This window comes from Myotis daubentonii, chromosome X (genome assembly GCF_963259705.1).
Source record: "Myotis daubentonii chromosome X, mMyoDau2.1, whole genome shotgun sequence".
Classification (NCBI taxonomy): Eukaryota; Metazoa; Chordata; class Mammalia; order Chiroptera; family Vespertilionidae; genus Myotis; species Myotis daubentonii.
Genome location: NC_081861.1, coordinates 9,768,238 through 9,785,300, shown reverse-complemented (window position 1 = coordinate 9,785,300; position 17,063 = coordinate 9,768,238). Strand labels below are relative to the sequence as shown.

The window sequence follows — 17,063 nt, the reverse complement described above, 5'->3', positions numbered from 1 at the left end:
GCGTTGAAGGAAACCCCTGTGCCTGCTTCAGTCACTCTGTGGGAGGTGGTTGGAGGGATGGGCTGGTGGTGATGTGTTCCTGGGAGCGGGGGTGGCGTCGGGGATGACAAGACAGGAGCAGCCCCTCATGGTGACAGTGCAGGGGGTGGTCCAGGGTGGGAGAGGGCGGCTGGGTGGGGGTAGGCTGGGGTCTGGAAAACTCCCCCATCACCTCTGAGCAAGTCAGAGCCTGGCAACGTCCCCAGGAGGCTGGTGTTCACTGGGGTGGAGTGCAAGACCATGACTCAGGCATCGTGATAGGGTGAAGGTGCAATGCCACCCCGCCTGCAGAATGGAGGGGTGGGCGGAGTGGTTGGCATCGACTCCCATGGGGCAGTGGCTTTGACGGGAAGATTGAGGTCTGATGCGGGGGCCGAGGGAAAGACAAGGAGAAAGATGCAAAATCGGGATGAGGGTCATGCGGGATCACGAGTTTAGTCTTGGTCCTGTTCCTTTAGAGATGCTGGAGACACCCTTAGCAACCTGGGTAAACAAGCTGCCACCTAGCAACAGAGGGCTTGCGGCCAGGCCCCGCCCCAGGACTCGTGATTTGTTTATGCTCTTTGCACCGGGCCAGGTCCCGCCCCAGGACGTCGATATTTTGCATATCACCACGGCAACCAGGGGGCGCGGGGCTTAGGTGCGGGAGCCTGCGTGCTGCCCAGCTGAGCCGGACGCAGGGCACCTTGCAGCCAGCTGCCAGCACCCGCAGGTCCACCCTGCTGCGTCAGCGCGACCGGAAGCGCTTATGCTGGGAACATGGCGGCGTCCTCCAGCGGCTTGGGTGGCGGTGCGGGCCCGGGACCCGAGACCGGGGACTTCCTGGCCAGATACCGGCAGGTGTCTAACAAGCTGAAGAAGCGGTTCCTGCGGAAGCCGAACGTGGCGGAGGCCGGCGAGCAGTTCGCCCAGCTGGGCCGCGAGCTGCGCGCCCAGGAGTGCCTGCCCTACGCGGCCTGGTGCCAGCTGGCCGTGGCGCGCTGCCACCAGGCGCTGTTCCACGGGCCGGGGGAGGCCCTGGCGCTCACCGAGGCCGCCCGTCTCTTCCTGCAGCAGGAGCTCGAGGCGCGCCAGCGGCTCGCCTGCCCCGCCGCCTACGGGGAGCCCCTGCAGGCGGCCGCCAGCGCCCTGGGCGCCGCCGTGCGCCTGCACCTCGAGCTGGGCCAGCCGGTGGCCGCCGCCGCCCTCTGCCTGGAGCTGGCCGCCGCCCTGCGCGACCTGGGCCAGCCGGCCGCCGCCGCCGGCCACTTCCAGCGCGCCGCCCAGCTGCAGCTGTCGCAGCTGCCCCTGGCCGCGCTGCAGGCGCTCGGGGACGCCGCCTCCTGCCTGCTGCTGGCGCGCGACTACAACGGCGCCCTGGCCATCTTCACGCGCATGCAGCGCCTGGCGCAGGAGCACGGCAGCCACCCGGTGCCGCCGCCGCCGCCGCTCCCGCTGCCGCCGCCACCGCAGGTACACGGACCCGGCGCGGCCCCCGCCGCGCCGCTCCCACCCCACGCCGCCGGCTCTGCGGCCGCGCCCTCCCCCGCCGTGCTGGGCGCCTTCTCGGACGTCCTGGTCCGCTGCGAGGTGTCCCGCGTGCTGCTGCTGCTGCTCCTGCAGCCGCCGCCCGCCAAGCTGCTCCCGGAGCACGCGCACACCCTGGAGAAGTACTCCTGGGAGGCTTTTGACAGCCAGGGCCAGGAGGGCAGCGGCCAGCTCCCCGAAGACCTCTTCCTGCTGCTCCAGTCCCTGGTCATGGCCACCCACGAGAAGGACACGGAAGCCGTCAAGGCGCTGCAGGTGGAGATGTGGCCGCTGCTGAGCGCCGAGCAGAACCACCTGCTTCACCTCGTGCTGCAAGAAACCGTCTCCCCCTCGGGACAGGGGATCGGATGACTCGCATTAGCCTGGTGACTGCCTGCTGCCAGACCCCCGGCACCCGCCGCTGCATTTGGAGGGAAATAAAAGATACTGATCGCCGCCGTTCTACCTTTGTTAGCTTATTCCTCTTGCCACCACAGAAATCTCGTTGACTGAAAGTTACCTGTACCCCAAAGACTTCTTTCCATAATAGTGGGAGAAAAAAACAGTGTGATGGGATCTGAGAGCACATGACTCGCTTCTCAAAAACTGCGACATAAAAATGAGACTCCTTAAAAAAAAAAAAAAAAGCCTCACCGGAAGAGAGCCGCTGCTTTTGATTTTTAGGGAGCGAGAGAGTGGAAGGGAGGTGAGGTGGGGGGAGAGACAGACATCGATGTGACAGCTATACGTCAATTGGTTGCCTCGCGCATGCGCCGGGGTGGGGATCAAACCTGCAGCGTACCTCCCCTGGACCGGGATCAAATCCCAATCCTTGCGTGCGCGCGCGCGCGCAGGCTTACACTCTAACCACTGAACCCACAGGCCAGGGCAAAATGAGAATCCTTTTATCCCTTTTCTCTTCCACCCAAGTTGATCCGCCCCATGCACCCACGCTCTAGTCTTTGTTTCATTGTCAGGAATTTATTGCACACACTCTCAATACTTAAGCTATGTGGTTTTCTTATGGTGATTAATTTATTGGCTATTTCTCCCTTATCTGCCTCATACTTATTGGTGGGAATCAGTTGCTTGGTATAATTGTTGCCATAGCCCTAAATCCATAATAAAGCCATTCCAATACCCCTCACTTGTGGTTTAGATTTAGTTCGCCTATAAAATGGGTATAACTTATCTACCTGGCAGGGGGCAGAAAGCAGAAACAGGTAGTTCTTAGTTCCAAGATTATTCATTCATTTGAAGTTGACAGTGTGTCTAGTCTAGTGTGTGGGCTATGCCAGTGAATCTACAGACATCATTTGCCCTGTGGTTCTTACTCGGAGAGCTGCAATACAAACGTATTCCGTGCAAGGTCATTTCAAGGGTAGACTGAAAGGGAGTGGGGCCCAACTTAAATGTGTCAGGTGTGCACTGAAATTCACATTTATGGTTCTATTCTGAGAGGTATCTGTACTACCCATGACCATTTTTATCTGTAGCGATCTTTCTGTAACTCAAATATATAAAATCAGCATGGTTCTTTGGTGTTGTGTGATCATGTATATGCAAGCCAGTGTAATTCTCTAAAACCATCATGGCATGCGATTTATTTATTTTAATTTTATTATTATTTTAATTTTTTATTGATTTCTGAGAGGAAGTGAGAGGGGGAGAGAGAGAAACAGAAACATCAATGATGAGAAGGAATCATTGATTGGCTGCCTCCTGCATGCCCCGTACTGGGGATCAAGTCCATAACTCGGGCATGTGCCCTTGACTGGAATTGAACCTGGCACCCTTCAGTCTTCAGTCCGATGCTCTAGCCACTGAGCTAAACCAGCTAGGCAATAGCATGCCATTTTTAAAAACACTAAATTTCCAATGCTTTTTGGTCTAAATGTTACATGCAAACCCACTTAGCTGTTTTTGTTTTAATGCAATTTATCATATTTACAGTTTTCAGAGTGATAATAAGAACTTCAGAGTATACACTCTTTGGGTATACTCCAGAGTTCTCATCCTTTAGGCTGAAATTGTATACAGTACTAATCTTTTGGGGTGAGATTTAAGGACACAGTTTGGGGGTAGGTTTTTGTTTTGTATTTTTTGAGGGGATATGTGGATGGTTGTCTCTATGAATTAAGTGCCTCAAAATGGGTGGGAATTTTATTTATTTATTAATTAAATTATTGGTTTTTTGTTGTTAATCCTCACCCAAGAATATTTTTCCATTGATTTTTAGAGAGTGGAAGAGAGAGGGACAGACAGAGAGAAGCATCTATGTGAGAGAAACACATTGATTGGTTGCCTCCTGCACGCGCCCTGACCAGGGCCCTGGGCTGGGGAGGAGCCTGCAACCAAGGTACATGCCCTTGACCAGAAATGAACCCAGAACACTTTGGTCTGCAGGCTGACGCTCTATCCACTGAACCAAACTGGCTAGGGCTGGGTGAGAATTTTAAAATATATATATTCTTATTGATTTCAGAGAGGAAGGGAGAGGGAGAGAGAGAAACATCAATGATGAGAATCATTGAGTGGCTGCCTTCTGCATGCCCCCTACAGGGGATTGAGCCCACAACCCCGGGTATGTGCCCTGACCACAAATTGAACCGTGACCTCCTGATTCATAGGTGGATACTCAACCACCGAGCCACACTGGCCAGGCAAAATGGGTGGGACTTTTCTGCTTCTATTTCAACAGTGTGGAAGCAATAGGCAAGGAGTGACAGCATACACCTATTTGTGACAGATTGAGTCACCATTCCTGTGCTCTCATTGGCTGCCAGGAAAGGCCCTTTGGTACCCTAAAAGCCTAGTCCAATTTATTGTAAAAGTGGTAAGGGTGCATGCTGCTTTGTGCTTTGCTTTTTTGGGTATACTCTTCTCACCCTGTTCTGCAGGCCTGGCCGGCTGTCTTACTGTCTTATGACAGGAATGCTTAGGAGTTCTGTAATGTGACTAATGGTAGTATTTGGATTTGGATTTAAGAAAAATCCTCCTTGCCCTAACTGGTTTGGCTCATTGGATAGAGCGTCGGCCTGCGGACTGGAGGGTCCTGGGTTCGATTCCAGTCAAGGACATGTACCTTGGTTGCAGGCACATCCCCGGGGGGGGGGGGGTGGTGGTGGTGCAGGAGGCAGCTGATCGATGTTTCTCTCTCATCGATGTTTCTGGCTCTCTATCCCTCTCACTCTTTGTAAAAATCAATAAAATATATTTTAAAAAAAGAAAAATCCTCCTTAGGCCTCTATCTAAACTTCTTGCATTAAGGAGGTGGGTGTGGGGGTTACCAGAGAGGCAAGTATTGGGTTTATAAGTATAATTTAGGAAACACTAAAGGTTGTTTTCCATTCGCCATTGGCTCATTTATGTATGTCCCTCAGAAATTTCATAGTATAGATAGCTGGGCCCAAGTCAGATTTCAGTGATTTTGACAAAGTTCTCTTGCCACATAGCAACTTAATATCCAAATTCACACTGATTGCTGACATGATCGAAAAGAAATATTTTAAAGGAGATGGTCAGTCTTTTTAACTTGAAAACCAGAGGGAAAGATTTGCATCATTGAAATGTTCATTGACAATTCAAAATTAGCATTCAAAGTATTATAAACCTGAAAATGGCAGCAAATCATTGATTTTTAAAGGGTTTGGGGGGGTTCCCTTTCCCCCCTTTATGGAGGGCTTCTGTGATGAGAAATATTGATTATGAAAAATATTTTGGCCTGGTCTCGGTGGCTCAGTGGTTGAGCATTGACCTATGAACCAGGAGGTCACGGTTTGATTCCCGGTCAGGGCACATGCCCGGGTTGTGGGCTCCATCCCCGATTGTGCAGGGGGCAGCCGATCAATGATTCTCTCTCATCATTGGTGTTTCTCTCTCTCTTTCCCTCTCCCTTCCTCTCTGAAACCAATAAAAATATATTTAAAATATTTTGTATGTGAATGGTACAAAGATATGAAACACTGGAGAACTACTGCACTGGAGGAAGATTACTAAGACTGAAATTTATAAATTAGACAAGCTCTGGAACAGAAGGTTCTGGTTAACACCAACTGCCTAGGTGTCTGTACTGCCATTAGACTACACCTCAGTCTGCAAACCTTTTCTGTAAAGGACCAGCTAAAAATATTTTAATTTTAATCTTTTCAGGCCACAAATGACCGCTGTAGTGTAGTTTTCTTTGTTTTTGCAACTTTAAATATGTAAAAACCATTCTTAACTCACAGCCCATACAAAATCAGGTTGTAGTCCAAATCCATGGGTTCTAGTTTGCTCATCCTTTTGCTAGAACCTAGAACAGCCGTGGGCAAACTACGGCCCACGGGCCGGATCTGGCCCGTTTAAAATGAATAAAACTAAAAAAAAAAAAAAAAAAAAAAAAAATGACCGTACCCTTTTATGTAATGACTAGGGGCCCAGTGCACGAAATTCATGCAGGGGGCAGGGGGAGTGTCCCTCAGCCCAGCCTGCCCCCTCTCACATACTGGGAGCCCTCAGAGGATGTCCTATTGACGGCTTAGGCCTGCTCCCAGCTCCCCTTGGGGAGTGGGCCTACGCCGCAGTCTGGCCTCCCTTTGTGGGAGGTGACCGGGCTGATCAGGGGAAGTCACCAGCCCCATTACCCCGCTGCTGCAGCCACTGCCAGTCACCGCAGCCAGCAAGGTTTTTTTATCAACACGGACTCCAGTCCCGTCACCATGAAAAAATGACAACTTTTTTTAGGCATTTTCAAGATGTGTCTTTCATATAATAATAATTTCTTTATTATTTTTTTATCCTCACCTGAGGATATGTTTCCACTGATTTTTAGAGAATGTGAAAGAGAAAGGGAAAGACAGAAACATCAAAATGAGAGGAACACTTTGATTGGTTGCCACCTGCATGAGCCCTGACCTGGGCCCCGGCCAGGGAGGAGCCTGCAACCTAGGTACATGCCCTTGGTCAGAATTGAACCCAGACCCTGCCATTGGCAGGCCAAGGCATTATCCACTGAGCCAAAGTGGCTAGGGCAGGATATGACATTTCTTAGCCCTCCAGCAGCAGACCTTCGTTTTTTTCACCAGGAGTGTGGTGAAAAACCCTAGATCACTGTTTTGGATTCTTATTTCCCAAGTTACTAAGAATATTACCAGTGGCATACAGGGAGCTTAACCAATGAGCGGTCAGAAAAGGTGCTTCCTCTGTAGTTCACACCAATCTGCAGCTTGGCACCCCACCTACCCCCGCCCCAGGCTTGACGCCTCTGGTCCAGGCTTCAGGCCTGGGCAGGGGAACCCCATCTCCCTCGATCACGGGCTCCACCCTTGCCCAGGCCTGACCCCTTGGCCAGAGGTGTTGACCCCCATCACCCTCCGATTGCCAGATTTGCCCCTTGCCCAGGCCTGATGCCTCCGCCAGAGGTGTAAGGCCTGAGCAGGGGACCCCCATCTCCATCCCATAGGTGGCTCCGCCCCCCGCCCAGGTGTGAGGCCTATGGCCCAGGTATCAGGCCTGAGCAGGGGACCTGCACACCCCTCCGATTGACGGCTCCACCCGCCCCCCCAGGCCTGACGCCTGGGCCAAAGGCGTTGACCCCCATCACCCTCCAACTGCAGGATCGGCACCTTGCCCAGGCCTGATGCCTCTGCCAGAGGCATCAGGCCTGGGCAGGGGACCCCCAGCTCCCCACGGTTGCAGGCTTCGTCCCTGCCCAGGCCTAACGCCTCTGGCCATTAGGCCTGGGCAGGGGACCCCCAGCTGCCCAGGATCGCGGACTCGGCCTCGCGATGGCTGGTTCCGCCCCAGCGCAGGCCTAATGCATCTGGCCAAGACATTAGTCCTGGGCAGGGGACCCCCAGCTGCTTAGGATTGCCAACTCCGCCCTTGCTCCCCGCGATGGCTGGTTCCACCCCTGCCCAGGCCTAATGCCTTTGCCCGAGGCATTAGGCCTGGGCAAGGGACCCCCAGCTCCCTGCGATCTCCCACCCTGCCCCTGTCCAGGCCTAATGCCTCTGGCCAAGGCGTTAGGCCTGGGCAGGGGACCCCCAGCTGCTCAGGATTGCTGACTCCACCCCTGCCCAGGCCTAACGCCTCTGGCCGAGGCATTAGGCCTGGGCAGGGGACCTCCAGCTCCCCGGTGGTTGCAAGCTCCGCCCCTGCCCAGGCTTAACGCCTCTGGCTAAGGCATTAGGCCTGGGCAGGGGACCCCCAGCTGCCCAGGATCGCTGACTCCGCCCCTGCTTCCTGTGATGGCTGGTTCTCCCCCTGCCCAGGCCTAACGCCTCTGGCCAAGGCATTAGGTCTATGCAGGGGACCCCAGCTCCCCAGATTGCAGGCTCCACCCCTGCCCAGACCTAACGTCTTTGGCCAAGGCTTTAGGCCTGGGCAAGGGACCCCTAGCTCTCCGGACTGCCGGTTCCGCCCCTGCCCCTGCCCAGCTCCCATCGCGGGCTCCACCCCTGCTTCCCGCGATCACTGGTTGGGGGTGGCAAAGGCGCCAGGTTCTCTGATCACGGCTGGGGGGCAGGGCAAAGGCAGCCCCCAGGGCCGCCTTTGCCCTGCCCCCCGACTCTTAGCTCCCCCCTGGGTTTCGGATCACCGTCAGTGGCAGGGGGCTTCTTCCCTCCTTTCCCTTTCGCCTCCCTGCATTGTGCCTACATATGCAAATTAACCGCCATCTTTGTTGGCAGTTAACCGCCATCTTAGTTGGCAGTTAATTTGCATATCTCCCTGATTAGCCAATGGAAAGGGTAGCGGTCGTATGCTAATTACCATGTTTCTCTATTATTAGATAGGATGTTTACTTTGAATTTATATTAGTTCACACAAACACTCCATCCATGCTTTTGTTCCGGCCCTCCGGTCCAGTTTAAGAACCCATTGTGGCCCTCGAGTTAAAAAGTTTGCCCACCCCTGACCTAGAACATAGTACAGTTGACACTTGAACTGCACTGGTCCACTTATACTTGGATATTTTCAATTGACCCATGCAGTTCAAAGCCATATTGTTCAAGGATCAACTGGTAATTTGGAATCCACCTAAGTGGACGGCTGTCCGAAATTATAAACAAAAAGGGTACACTGTTCACTGCTGGTGGGAGTTTGGAGTACGGAGTTTCCTCAAAAAATTAAAAATGGAACTGCCATTTGACCCAGTGATCCCACTTCTGGGAATGTATGCTAAACACCCCAAAACACCGATCAGAAAGAATATACGCACTCCTATGTTCACAGCAGCTCTATTTACAATAGCTAATATTTGGAAACAGCCCAAGTGCCCATCAGTAGATGAATGGATAAGAAAGCAGTAGTACATTTACACAATGGAATACTATGCAGCAATAAAAAAGAAAGGGTCTCTTACCCTTTGAGACAGCATGGAGGGACCTGGAGAGTATCATGCTAAGCGAAATAAGCCAGTCAGAGAAAGACAAGTATCACATGATCTCACTCATATGTGGAATCTAATGAACAAAATTAATTGACTAAGAAAATAAGTCCTGAGGCATGGAACAGATTGACATATCTCAGAAGGGTGTGTGTGTGGGGGGGAGGGTGAGAAAAGAAAAACCAAAGAACATATACTTATAAGCATAGCCCATGGGCACAGATAATAGTATGGTGAAGGCTGGGGCGGGGGGGAAGGGGGTCATCTGTAATACTGTCAACAATAAAAATATATATTAAAAAATTATAAGCAGATTTTCAACTGCCTGTACTGTAGGTGCCCAAACCCCTGAGCTGTTCAAGAATCAACTGTAGTTAATGACTTAAAGAAATGACCCTTATGAAAGTGGTTAATAACTATTTTATCATTATCATTGAACAAGAAAGGTAAAAAATGAATGAACTAGTCCTTCAACTGCAGATTCTAGGAAACAAAAAGTAAAAGAAAGTGAAAGACAATTTTAAAAGTTTTGAGCAGAAATTAATGAATTATAAAACAACACTTTAAAATCTATGTTCCATTTTAAGACGCAGAGTTGATTCTTGGAATATCTGAAAGAATAGACAAACACCTGCTAAGTCTGATAAAGAAGGGAAAAGAGAGCCCTAGCTGATTTGGTTCAGTGGATAGAGCATTGGTCTGTGGACTGAAAGGTCCCGGGCTGGATTCTAGACAAGGGCACATGCCTGTGGGTTGTGGGCTAAATCCCCAGTAGGGGGCCTGCATGAGGCAGTCAATCAATGATTCTCTCTCATCATTGATGTTTCTATCCCTTTCTCCCTCTCTCTGCCGCCCTGAAGTTAATGAAAATATTTTTTTAAAAAAGGGAAAAGAGATGTGTGTGTGTGTGTGTGTGTGTGTGTGTGTATGTGTGTGTAGATATACTAGTATGAGATGGGAAGGGAGATAGGACTCTAATGTACGCATTTACAGAAATTAATTACAGGTGACAAAATGAGGTGCCAGTTGTCAAGTATCTACAACCTAATAAGGCACAAGTGGCTTTTCCATCTAACTTTCTTTTCTTTTTTTTAAAAAAATTAAATCTTTATTGTTCAGATTATTATAGTTGTTCCTCTTTTTTGCCCCCATAGCTCCCCTCCACCTGGTTCCCACCCCACCCTCCGCCCTCACCCCCCACACTGTCCTCATCCATAGGTGCACGATTTTTGTCCAGTCTCTTCCCGCATCTCCCACACCCCTTTTCCCCCCAAGAATAGCCAGTTCACTCCCTTTCTATGCCCCTGATTCTATTATAATCACCAGTTTATTCTGTTCATCAAATTATTTATTCACTTGATTTTTAGATTCACTTGTTGATAGATGTGTATTTGTTGTTCATAATTTGTATCTTTACCTTTTTCTTCTTCTTCCTCTTCTTAAAGGATACCTTTCAGCATTTCATATAATACTGGTTTGGTGGTGATGAACTCCTTTAGCTTTACCTTATCTGTGAAGCTCCTTATCTGACCATCAATTTTGAATGATAGCTTTGCTGGATAAAGTAATCTTGGTTGTAGGTTCTTGCTATTCATCACTTTGAATATTTCTTGCCACTCCCTTCTGGCCTGCAAAGTTTCTGTTGAGAAATCAGCTGACAGTCGTATGGGTACTCCCTTGTAGGTAACTGACTGTCTTTCTCTTGCTGCTTTTAAGATTCTCTCTTTATCTTTTGCTCTTGGCATTTTAATTATGATGTGTCTTGGTGTGGTCCTCTTTGGATTCCTTTTGTTTGGGGTTCTGTGTGCTTCCTGGACTTGTAAGTCTATTTCTTTCACCAGGTAGGGGAAGTTTTCTGTCATTATTTCTTCAAATAGGTTTTCAATATCTTGCTCTCTCTCTCTTCTTCTGACACCCTTATAATTCTGATGTTGGTGCGCTTGAAGCTGTCCCAGAGGCTCCTTACGCTATCTTCATATTTTTGGATTCTTTTTTCATTTTGCTTTTCCGGTTGGGTGTTTTTTGCTTCTTCGTATTTCACATCTTTGACTTGATTCTTGTGATCCTCTAGTCTGCTATTGGAACTCTGCATAATAACCTTTATTTCAGTCAGTGTATGCTTAATTTCTAGTTGGTCCTTTATCACAACATCAAGGGTCTCACTAGATTTCTTGAGGATCTCACTACATTTATTGGCGGTTTCTAGAAAGTTCTTGAAAAACCTTAAAAGTGTGGTTTTGAACTCTATATCCAGTCGTTTGCTTTCCTCCATTTCTGTCATTTGTGTCCTGTTTCTTTGTCTCCGCATTTTTTATGCTTCCCTGTGTTGGTAGAGTGGCTTTGTGTGCTAGGTGTCCTATAGGGCCCAGTAGCTCAGCCTCCCCAATTACTTGAGGTAGAAACTTTTGGTGCACCACTTTGTGAGCTTTGTGTTCAGTCTTGTTGTCGTTAAGCCTTGATTGTTGTAGGTAACACTGGGAGGATATGACCTCCAGGCCAATTGGCTGTGAGAATCAGCTGTGTCTGCAGTGGGAGAACTTTTGTGCTGGAGACACCCTTCTGGGGCAAGACTTGCTTCAGTGGGGCTTTGGTGCTCACTGAGTCTGCCCCCTGAGTGTGTCCCTTATGGATCTGAGGAGTTGTAATTGGATGGTCCCACTCTGACCACTGGGTACACTGGCTCTTGGATCTAAGGAGGTGCTAATTTAGCCTCTGCCTGAGGCTACCCAGCAGGAGCTACAAAGAGATCTGCAGATTCCCCTTCCTTGTTTGGGGTTTGGAGGTGCCCAAATGAGGCCCAGCTGTGAAGCAATGCAAGCTGCTGTGGGGCCTTGGGCCTTCTCTTGGAAGTTCTGGGTCTGTCTGGCCCAGCTGCAGTTTGTTAGGTCATTTTCAGATTGCAAAGGGCCAGGGCATTCATATGCAAAAGCCTCTGCCGCAGCTTGGGTGGGGCGGGGTCTCAGGGAATCAACAGGGCGGAGCAAGCAGCTATGGCTGATCCTCAGCCCTGCCTTAAGGGGCCCGGCATCTTAGTGTTCCTGTAATTGCTGCAAGCACATCCGAGAGAAAGCCGCCCTCGAGTTCTGAGTTCTGCCCGCTGCCAGACAGTCCAGTCTCTCCTGCACAAGTCCGGGTCCCCAGAGACTTCCCAGAACCGGAGTTCAGAGCAGTCAGGGGCTTGTGACTCCCTCCTGATTCAAAAAGACAGCTGCGTCCTCAGTCGCCAGCCCTTGCAGCATGCGCCTCCGTACCTCTGCACTCCACCTCTGCAGCTCCTCTGAGTCTCAGTGTGCTTTTCTCTTTCCTTCTAGTTGTAGAATTTCCACTCAGCCAGCCTTCCTGTAGTTCTGGATGATGTCCATTTTATCCTTTAGTTGTATTTTTGAATTTGTTGTGGGAAGCAGCACTTTCCGGTGTTTACCTATGCCGCCATCTTGGTTTCTCCTCCCATCTAACTTTCATTACACACATGATTACTACATTAATTAAACTATTTTAGAGCAATAGTTTAATGGAAAAAATGGAAGCTTTTCCATTTATTTTCAAGTTTAGTATAACTCTCATGACAAAACCTGATAATAGAGCCCCTGAAAAAGGTAAACCAATTTTATTTATTAGTATAGACAGAAAAGATCTAAATAGGATGCTAGCAAATTGAATCCAGATAAGTTGGTTATTTTTGGTTATTCTCTTCCAAGGATATTTTCCATTGATTTTTATTTTTTTAATATATTTTTATTGATTTCAGAGAGGAAGGCAGAGAGAGAGAGAGAGAGAGAGAAAGAGAGAGAGAGAGAGAGAGAGAGAGAGAGAGAGAGAGAGAGAGAGAGAGAGAAAGAGAAAGAAACATCAATGATGAGAGAGAATCATTGATCTGCTGCCTCCCGCACACCCCCCACTGGGGATTGAGCCCACAACCCTCACATGTGCCCTTGACTGGAATCAAACCTGGAACCCCTCAGTCTGCAGGCTGACGCTCTATCCACTGAGCCAAACCAGTTAGTGCTTCCATTGATTTTTAGAGAGTGGAAGGGAAAGGATTGGAGCCCAGGGAAAGGAATCGAACCCAGGACCCTTCAGTCTGCGGGCCAATGCTCTACCCAATTTGCTAAACTGGCCAGGGCCCCAGAAACGTTTTAAATGATTAATACACTATGACCGAGGGCGGTTTTCCCAGGAATGTAGTACAGTGCTGTGCTGGCGCTCACTAGTATTGGCTTGTGAGAGCTAATTGTGTTCATTGTGTTCATGGGTTCCAAGCTCTGCATTCAGTGACATTACACCAGCAGCTTGGAACCTGGTGTAATGGGAGTATTTGCATCATAGAAATCAGCAAATGCTACAGAGAAGGCCTTTCCCCCATCAAACCCTCCTGCATTTTGCTCCAGAGCCCGTTGTTAAACATTTGCCAGCACACCACTGAATGTAAATATAATTTGACGATAGGAAAAAAGAAATGTGATCACAGCAAAAATGCTTGAAAAGCATTTGATGAAATTCTGCAGCCATTCCAAGTAAAGTAAAAATAGAAGGAAACTTTTAAATAGGACAAAAGTTAACCGTGAACATTATATAAAACAGTAAAATATGGGCTCCATCCCCATTAAAGTCAGGAATAAGATAGGCTTATTTGTTTTATCTATCTATCTATCTATCTATCTATCTATCTATCTATCTATCTATCTATCTATGTGACTGTGTGTCGGTGTGTATGTATATTAACATGTTAATCACAGGAATATTTAGGGTGATTGCTATTTCCTGTTTACCAGGTCCTGTCAGCATGTCATCAGTATAATGGACCAGTATGGTGTTTTGTGGGGGGTGACAAGATGTTTGGAGTCCCTTGGGTTTATATTATGACAAAAAACCAAGGAAGCTGGCATGACCCTGAGGCATGAACAGTAAAGTTAATACTCCTGTTCCTACTTCATAAATGCAAATATATTCTCATTTTGCTTATCAATGGGAATAACCAAAAGAGCATTTTCCATGTCAGTAGTTCCATATCAGGTGCCTGCTTCTGTCTTCATTTATTCCAGAGGAGATACCACATCTGGAATTTGCCATATTTTTGTCATCACCACCTGATTACATTTGTGATGATCTGTCATTTTCCCATGATTCATCTGGGTTTCGTAGGGGCCACAAGACTAGTTAGGAACGTAACATAATAGGTCACTTGCGAAGTGGTGGGGCCCTGACTATAGTAACAGCAGTGTCCATGAAGCAGAAGAGGCGTGAGAGGCATTACAAAGAAAGAATTGGCTGGATTTGTGCGTCAATTCATTAGAGGGCATAAAAATGAGGGAAGAGTAGATGCTACTGCTAAGGTTTTAAGCCTGTTTAAGGGTCTTGGGCCCCTAGAGAATTCATCATTTCCCATGTTTCATCCATCCCTTTGTGTGGAAGATGCAAATCTTCGCCTGCATTGGTGCTTTTGTCCCCTTTCATCTACTGCCTGCTGGACATTTAACTTGATTGCCCTACTGTCACCTCAAACTTAGATTATCTTTAAGCAAACTCACCATCTTATCAGTCCACCCAGTCCTGAGTCACATGTTTCTGTCAACAGAGCATCTCTTAATTTCTATTATCTATGAGATCCTACCACATTTTTTGTCCATCTATATCAGTGGTTCTCAACCTTCCTAATGCCGCAACCCTTTAATACAGTTCCTCATGTTGTGGTGACCCCCAATTTCATTGTTACAAATTGAACATAATTAAAGCATAGTGATTAATCACAAAAACAATATGTAATTATATATGTGTTTTCCAATGGTCTTAGGTGAGCCCTGTGAAAGGGTTGTTTGACCCCCAAAGGGGTTGCGACCCACAGGTTGAGAACCGTTGATATATATATATGCCTAAGCGACCATTACGACCAGTCAACTGGTCACTATGACGCACACTGACCACTTGGGGGCAGACGCTCAACAGAGGAGCTGCCCCCTGGTGGTCAATGTGCTCACACAGTGGGAATTCCTCTCAGCGAGCTTACTGAGCAGTGGTAGCAGGAGCAGCAGGGCTGGATGAGCGGGAGCCACTAGGCGCCTGGCCCAGGCTCGGGAACCTCCCCGGCCACCTGCCGCTTCGCACACTACTACATCCCTCGGCCAGACCTGCAGGGGTCAGTCCGAAACGGCAGTCCAACATCCCTCGCAGGGTCCTGGATTGCAAGAGGGTGCAGGCCAAGCTGAGGGACCCCACCGGTGCACGAATCTGTGCACCAGGCCTCTAGTATATCCATAATCACTCCTACTACGCACACATGGAAAACTCTGGGAGTTAAGTCTGTAGATGATAGGAGTATTTGTCTCATATCTGAAATCTGTCAAAAGCTCTTTAAAAGATTCATGCATTCTCTGGAAAGGATTAATTACATACCATTAAGGTCCCAGTGGAATTCCCTCGATAGCTCTGCCACTTCAGCCCATCGATACTATACATGATGATAAACTGAGAGATGTAGAGGCTGGAGAACTTGTGACGGGCACCCTGGGTCATGATGCCGTGAATAATCATTGGTGCCAACAGATCCACCTGCCAATTAAAACAACACTTTATTTTAAATGTATGGACCACCTTCTGAAATTAAGTATTGACTTAAGGAGAATCTACATTGACACAGATATGCCCAGTATTACCTTGGATGTGCAGTTGAAGCAGATACCAACGTTGAAATATAGGTGTGTGTGAAGCCATGGGGTATATGATGGAATGAGTAGGAAAGGTGCTTATTTTTAAAAAAAATATATATATTTTTTTATTTCAGAGAGGAAGGGAGAGGGAGAGAGAGAGAAACATCAATGATGAGAGAGAATCATTGATCGGCTGCCTCCTGCATGCCCAACACTGGGGAAGGAGCCCGCAACCCCGGGCATATACCCTGACCGGAATCAAACCGTGACCTCCTTGTTCATAGATCGATGCTCAACCACTGAGCCAGGCCAGCTGGGTGAAAGGTGCTTATTGAGTTTCCAGCCTACTTCCTGTAAAACCAGAATGCTTTGAAAGAATTGAAGCTTTTGCTCTACTCACATCCTTTGTGCTGTACACATGAACCCACATAACCTAGTGCTTTTCCCACACCTCAGCCTAGTCAAAGCCAATTTCCTCCTCTCTCTCCAGCCCAGCCTCCAGCCTAACATTTCTATCTGTGATAAACTGCTTCTCCTCCTTCAAGTGTTAGTTCAGAAACTATTTCTCTTGATTAGCCTTTCCTACTACCCCAGACAAATTTAGTGCTGCTGCTTCTATGCTTCCACTCCATTTTGTATAATAACTTCATTATAACAAATTATTGCACCATGTTATAAAGGTTTCTTTGCTTATCTGCCTTCTTTGTTAGACTGAAATTCTTAAGGCAATGAACCTATTTGAGTGGCCTAACCTATCAGTGTCTCAGCTTCTTTATCTGTAAAGTGGAGATAATAATGGTGTTTATCTCAAAGGTTTACCAGAAGGATTAAAGAGTTGACCCATGTGGCCAGCGTGTTTGAGTGGTTGAGCATTGACCTATAAATCAGGAGGTCACGATTTGATTCCCGGTCAGGGCACATGCCCAGGTTGGGTCTCCATCCCCAGTAGGGGGCGTGTAGAAGGCAGCCGATCAATGATTCTCTCATTATTGATGTTCCTCTCTCTCCCTCTCTGAAATCAATAAAAAAATATTTTTTAAAAAGCTTAGTGATCAATTCAGTAAATTCTTTGAAACTGGGAAGACTAGGAAATACTTTGGGAAACAGAATCTTGGCAAGCGGGAACAACGGGTCAAATCTAATAAGTGGAATCCTCAGGGTTCTTTGGCATGGGAAACCCTCTACCAGTCTCATCAAACTGTATCCAGTGAGGGAGATATAATTCCCCAAGTGGAAATAAGGGTGCTATTACAAAACAATAAATGCATAGAACAGATGCAAAGCAGCCAAACAGATTAAAATGTCCACTACACAGGGATATATGGAGATATATATATATATATATATATATATATATATATATATATATATATATCTGAATGAAAGTGATAACTACAGGAATACAAGGTGAGAACATGTGGTTTGGCAGCCTCACAAACAAACAAAAATACTTGGGGATTAGTGAACAGTCCTCTCAAATCGAGTCATAACTGGCAGCGCCTACA

At 48.0% G+C, this 17,063-nt stretch overlaps 2 protein-coding genes across 2 annotated transcripts in view; one reads left to right on the top strand and one right to left on the bottom strand.

Moving 5' to 3' along the window:
• Window positions 1-17,063, bottom strand: part of F8 (coagulation factor VIII) — a 96,247-nt gene that overhangs the window by 19,070 nt on the left and 60,114 nt on the right. Inside the window, exon 22 of the mRNA XM_059679620.1 lies at window positions 15,305-15,460. Within this exon, the coding sequence (XP_059535603.1) occupies window positions 15,305-15,460 (156 nt within the window). The remainder of the gene's footprint in view (window positions 1-15,304; window positions 15,461-17,063) is intronic.
• Window positions 645-3,078, top strand: F8A1 (coagulation factor VIII associated 1). Its single transcript, XM_059680429.1, has one exon. The coding sequence runs from the start codon at window positions 799-801 to the stop codon at window positions 1,915-1,917; it is 1,119 nt and encodes a 372-aa protein (XP_059536412.1). The 5' UTR covers window positions 645-798; the 3' UTR covers window positions 1,918-3,078.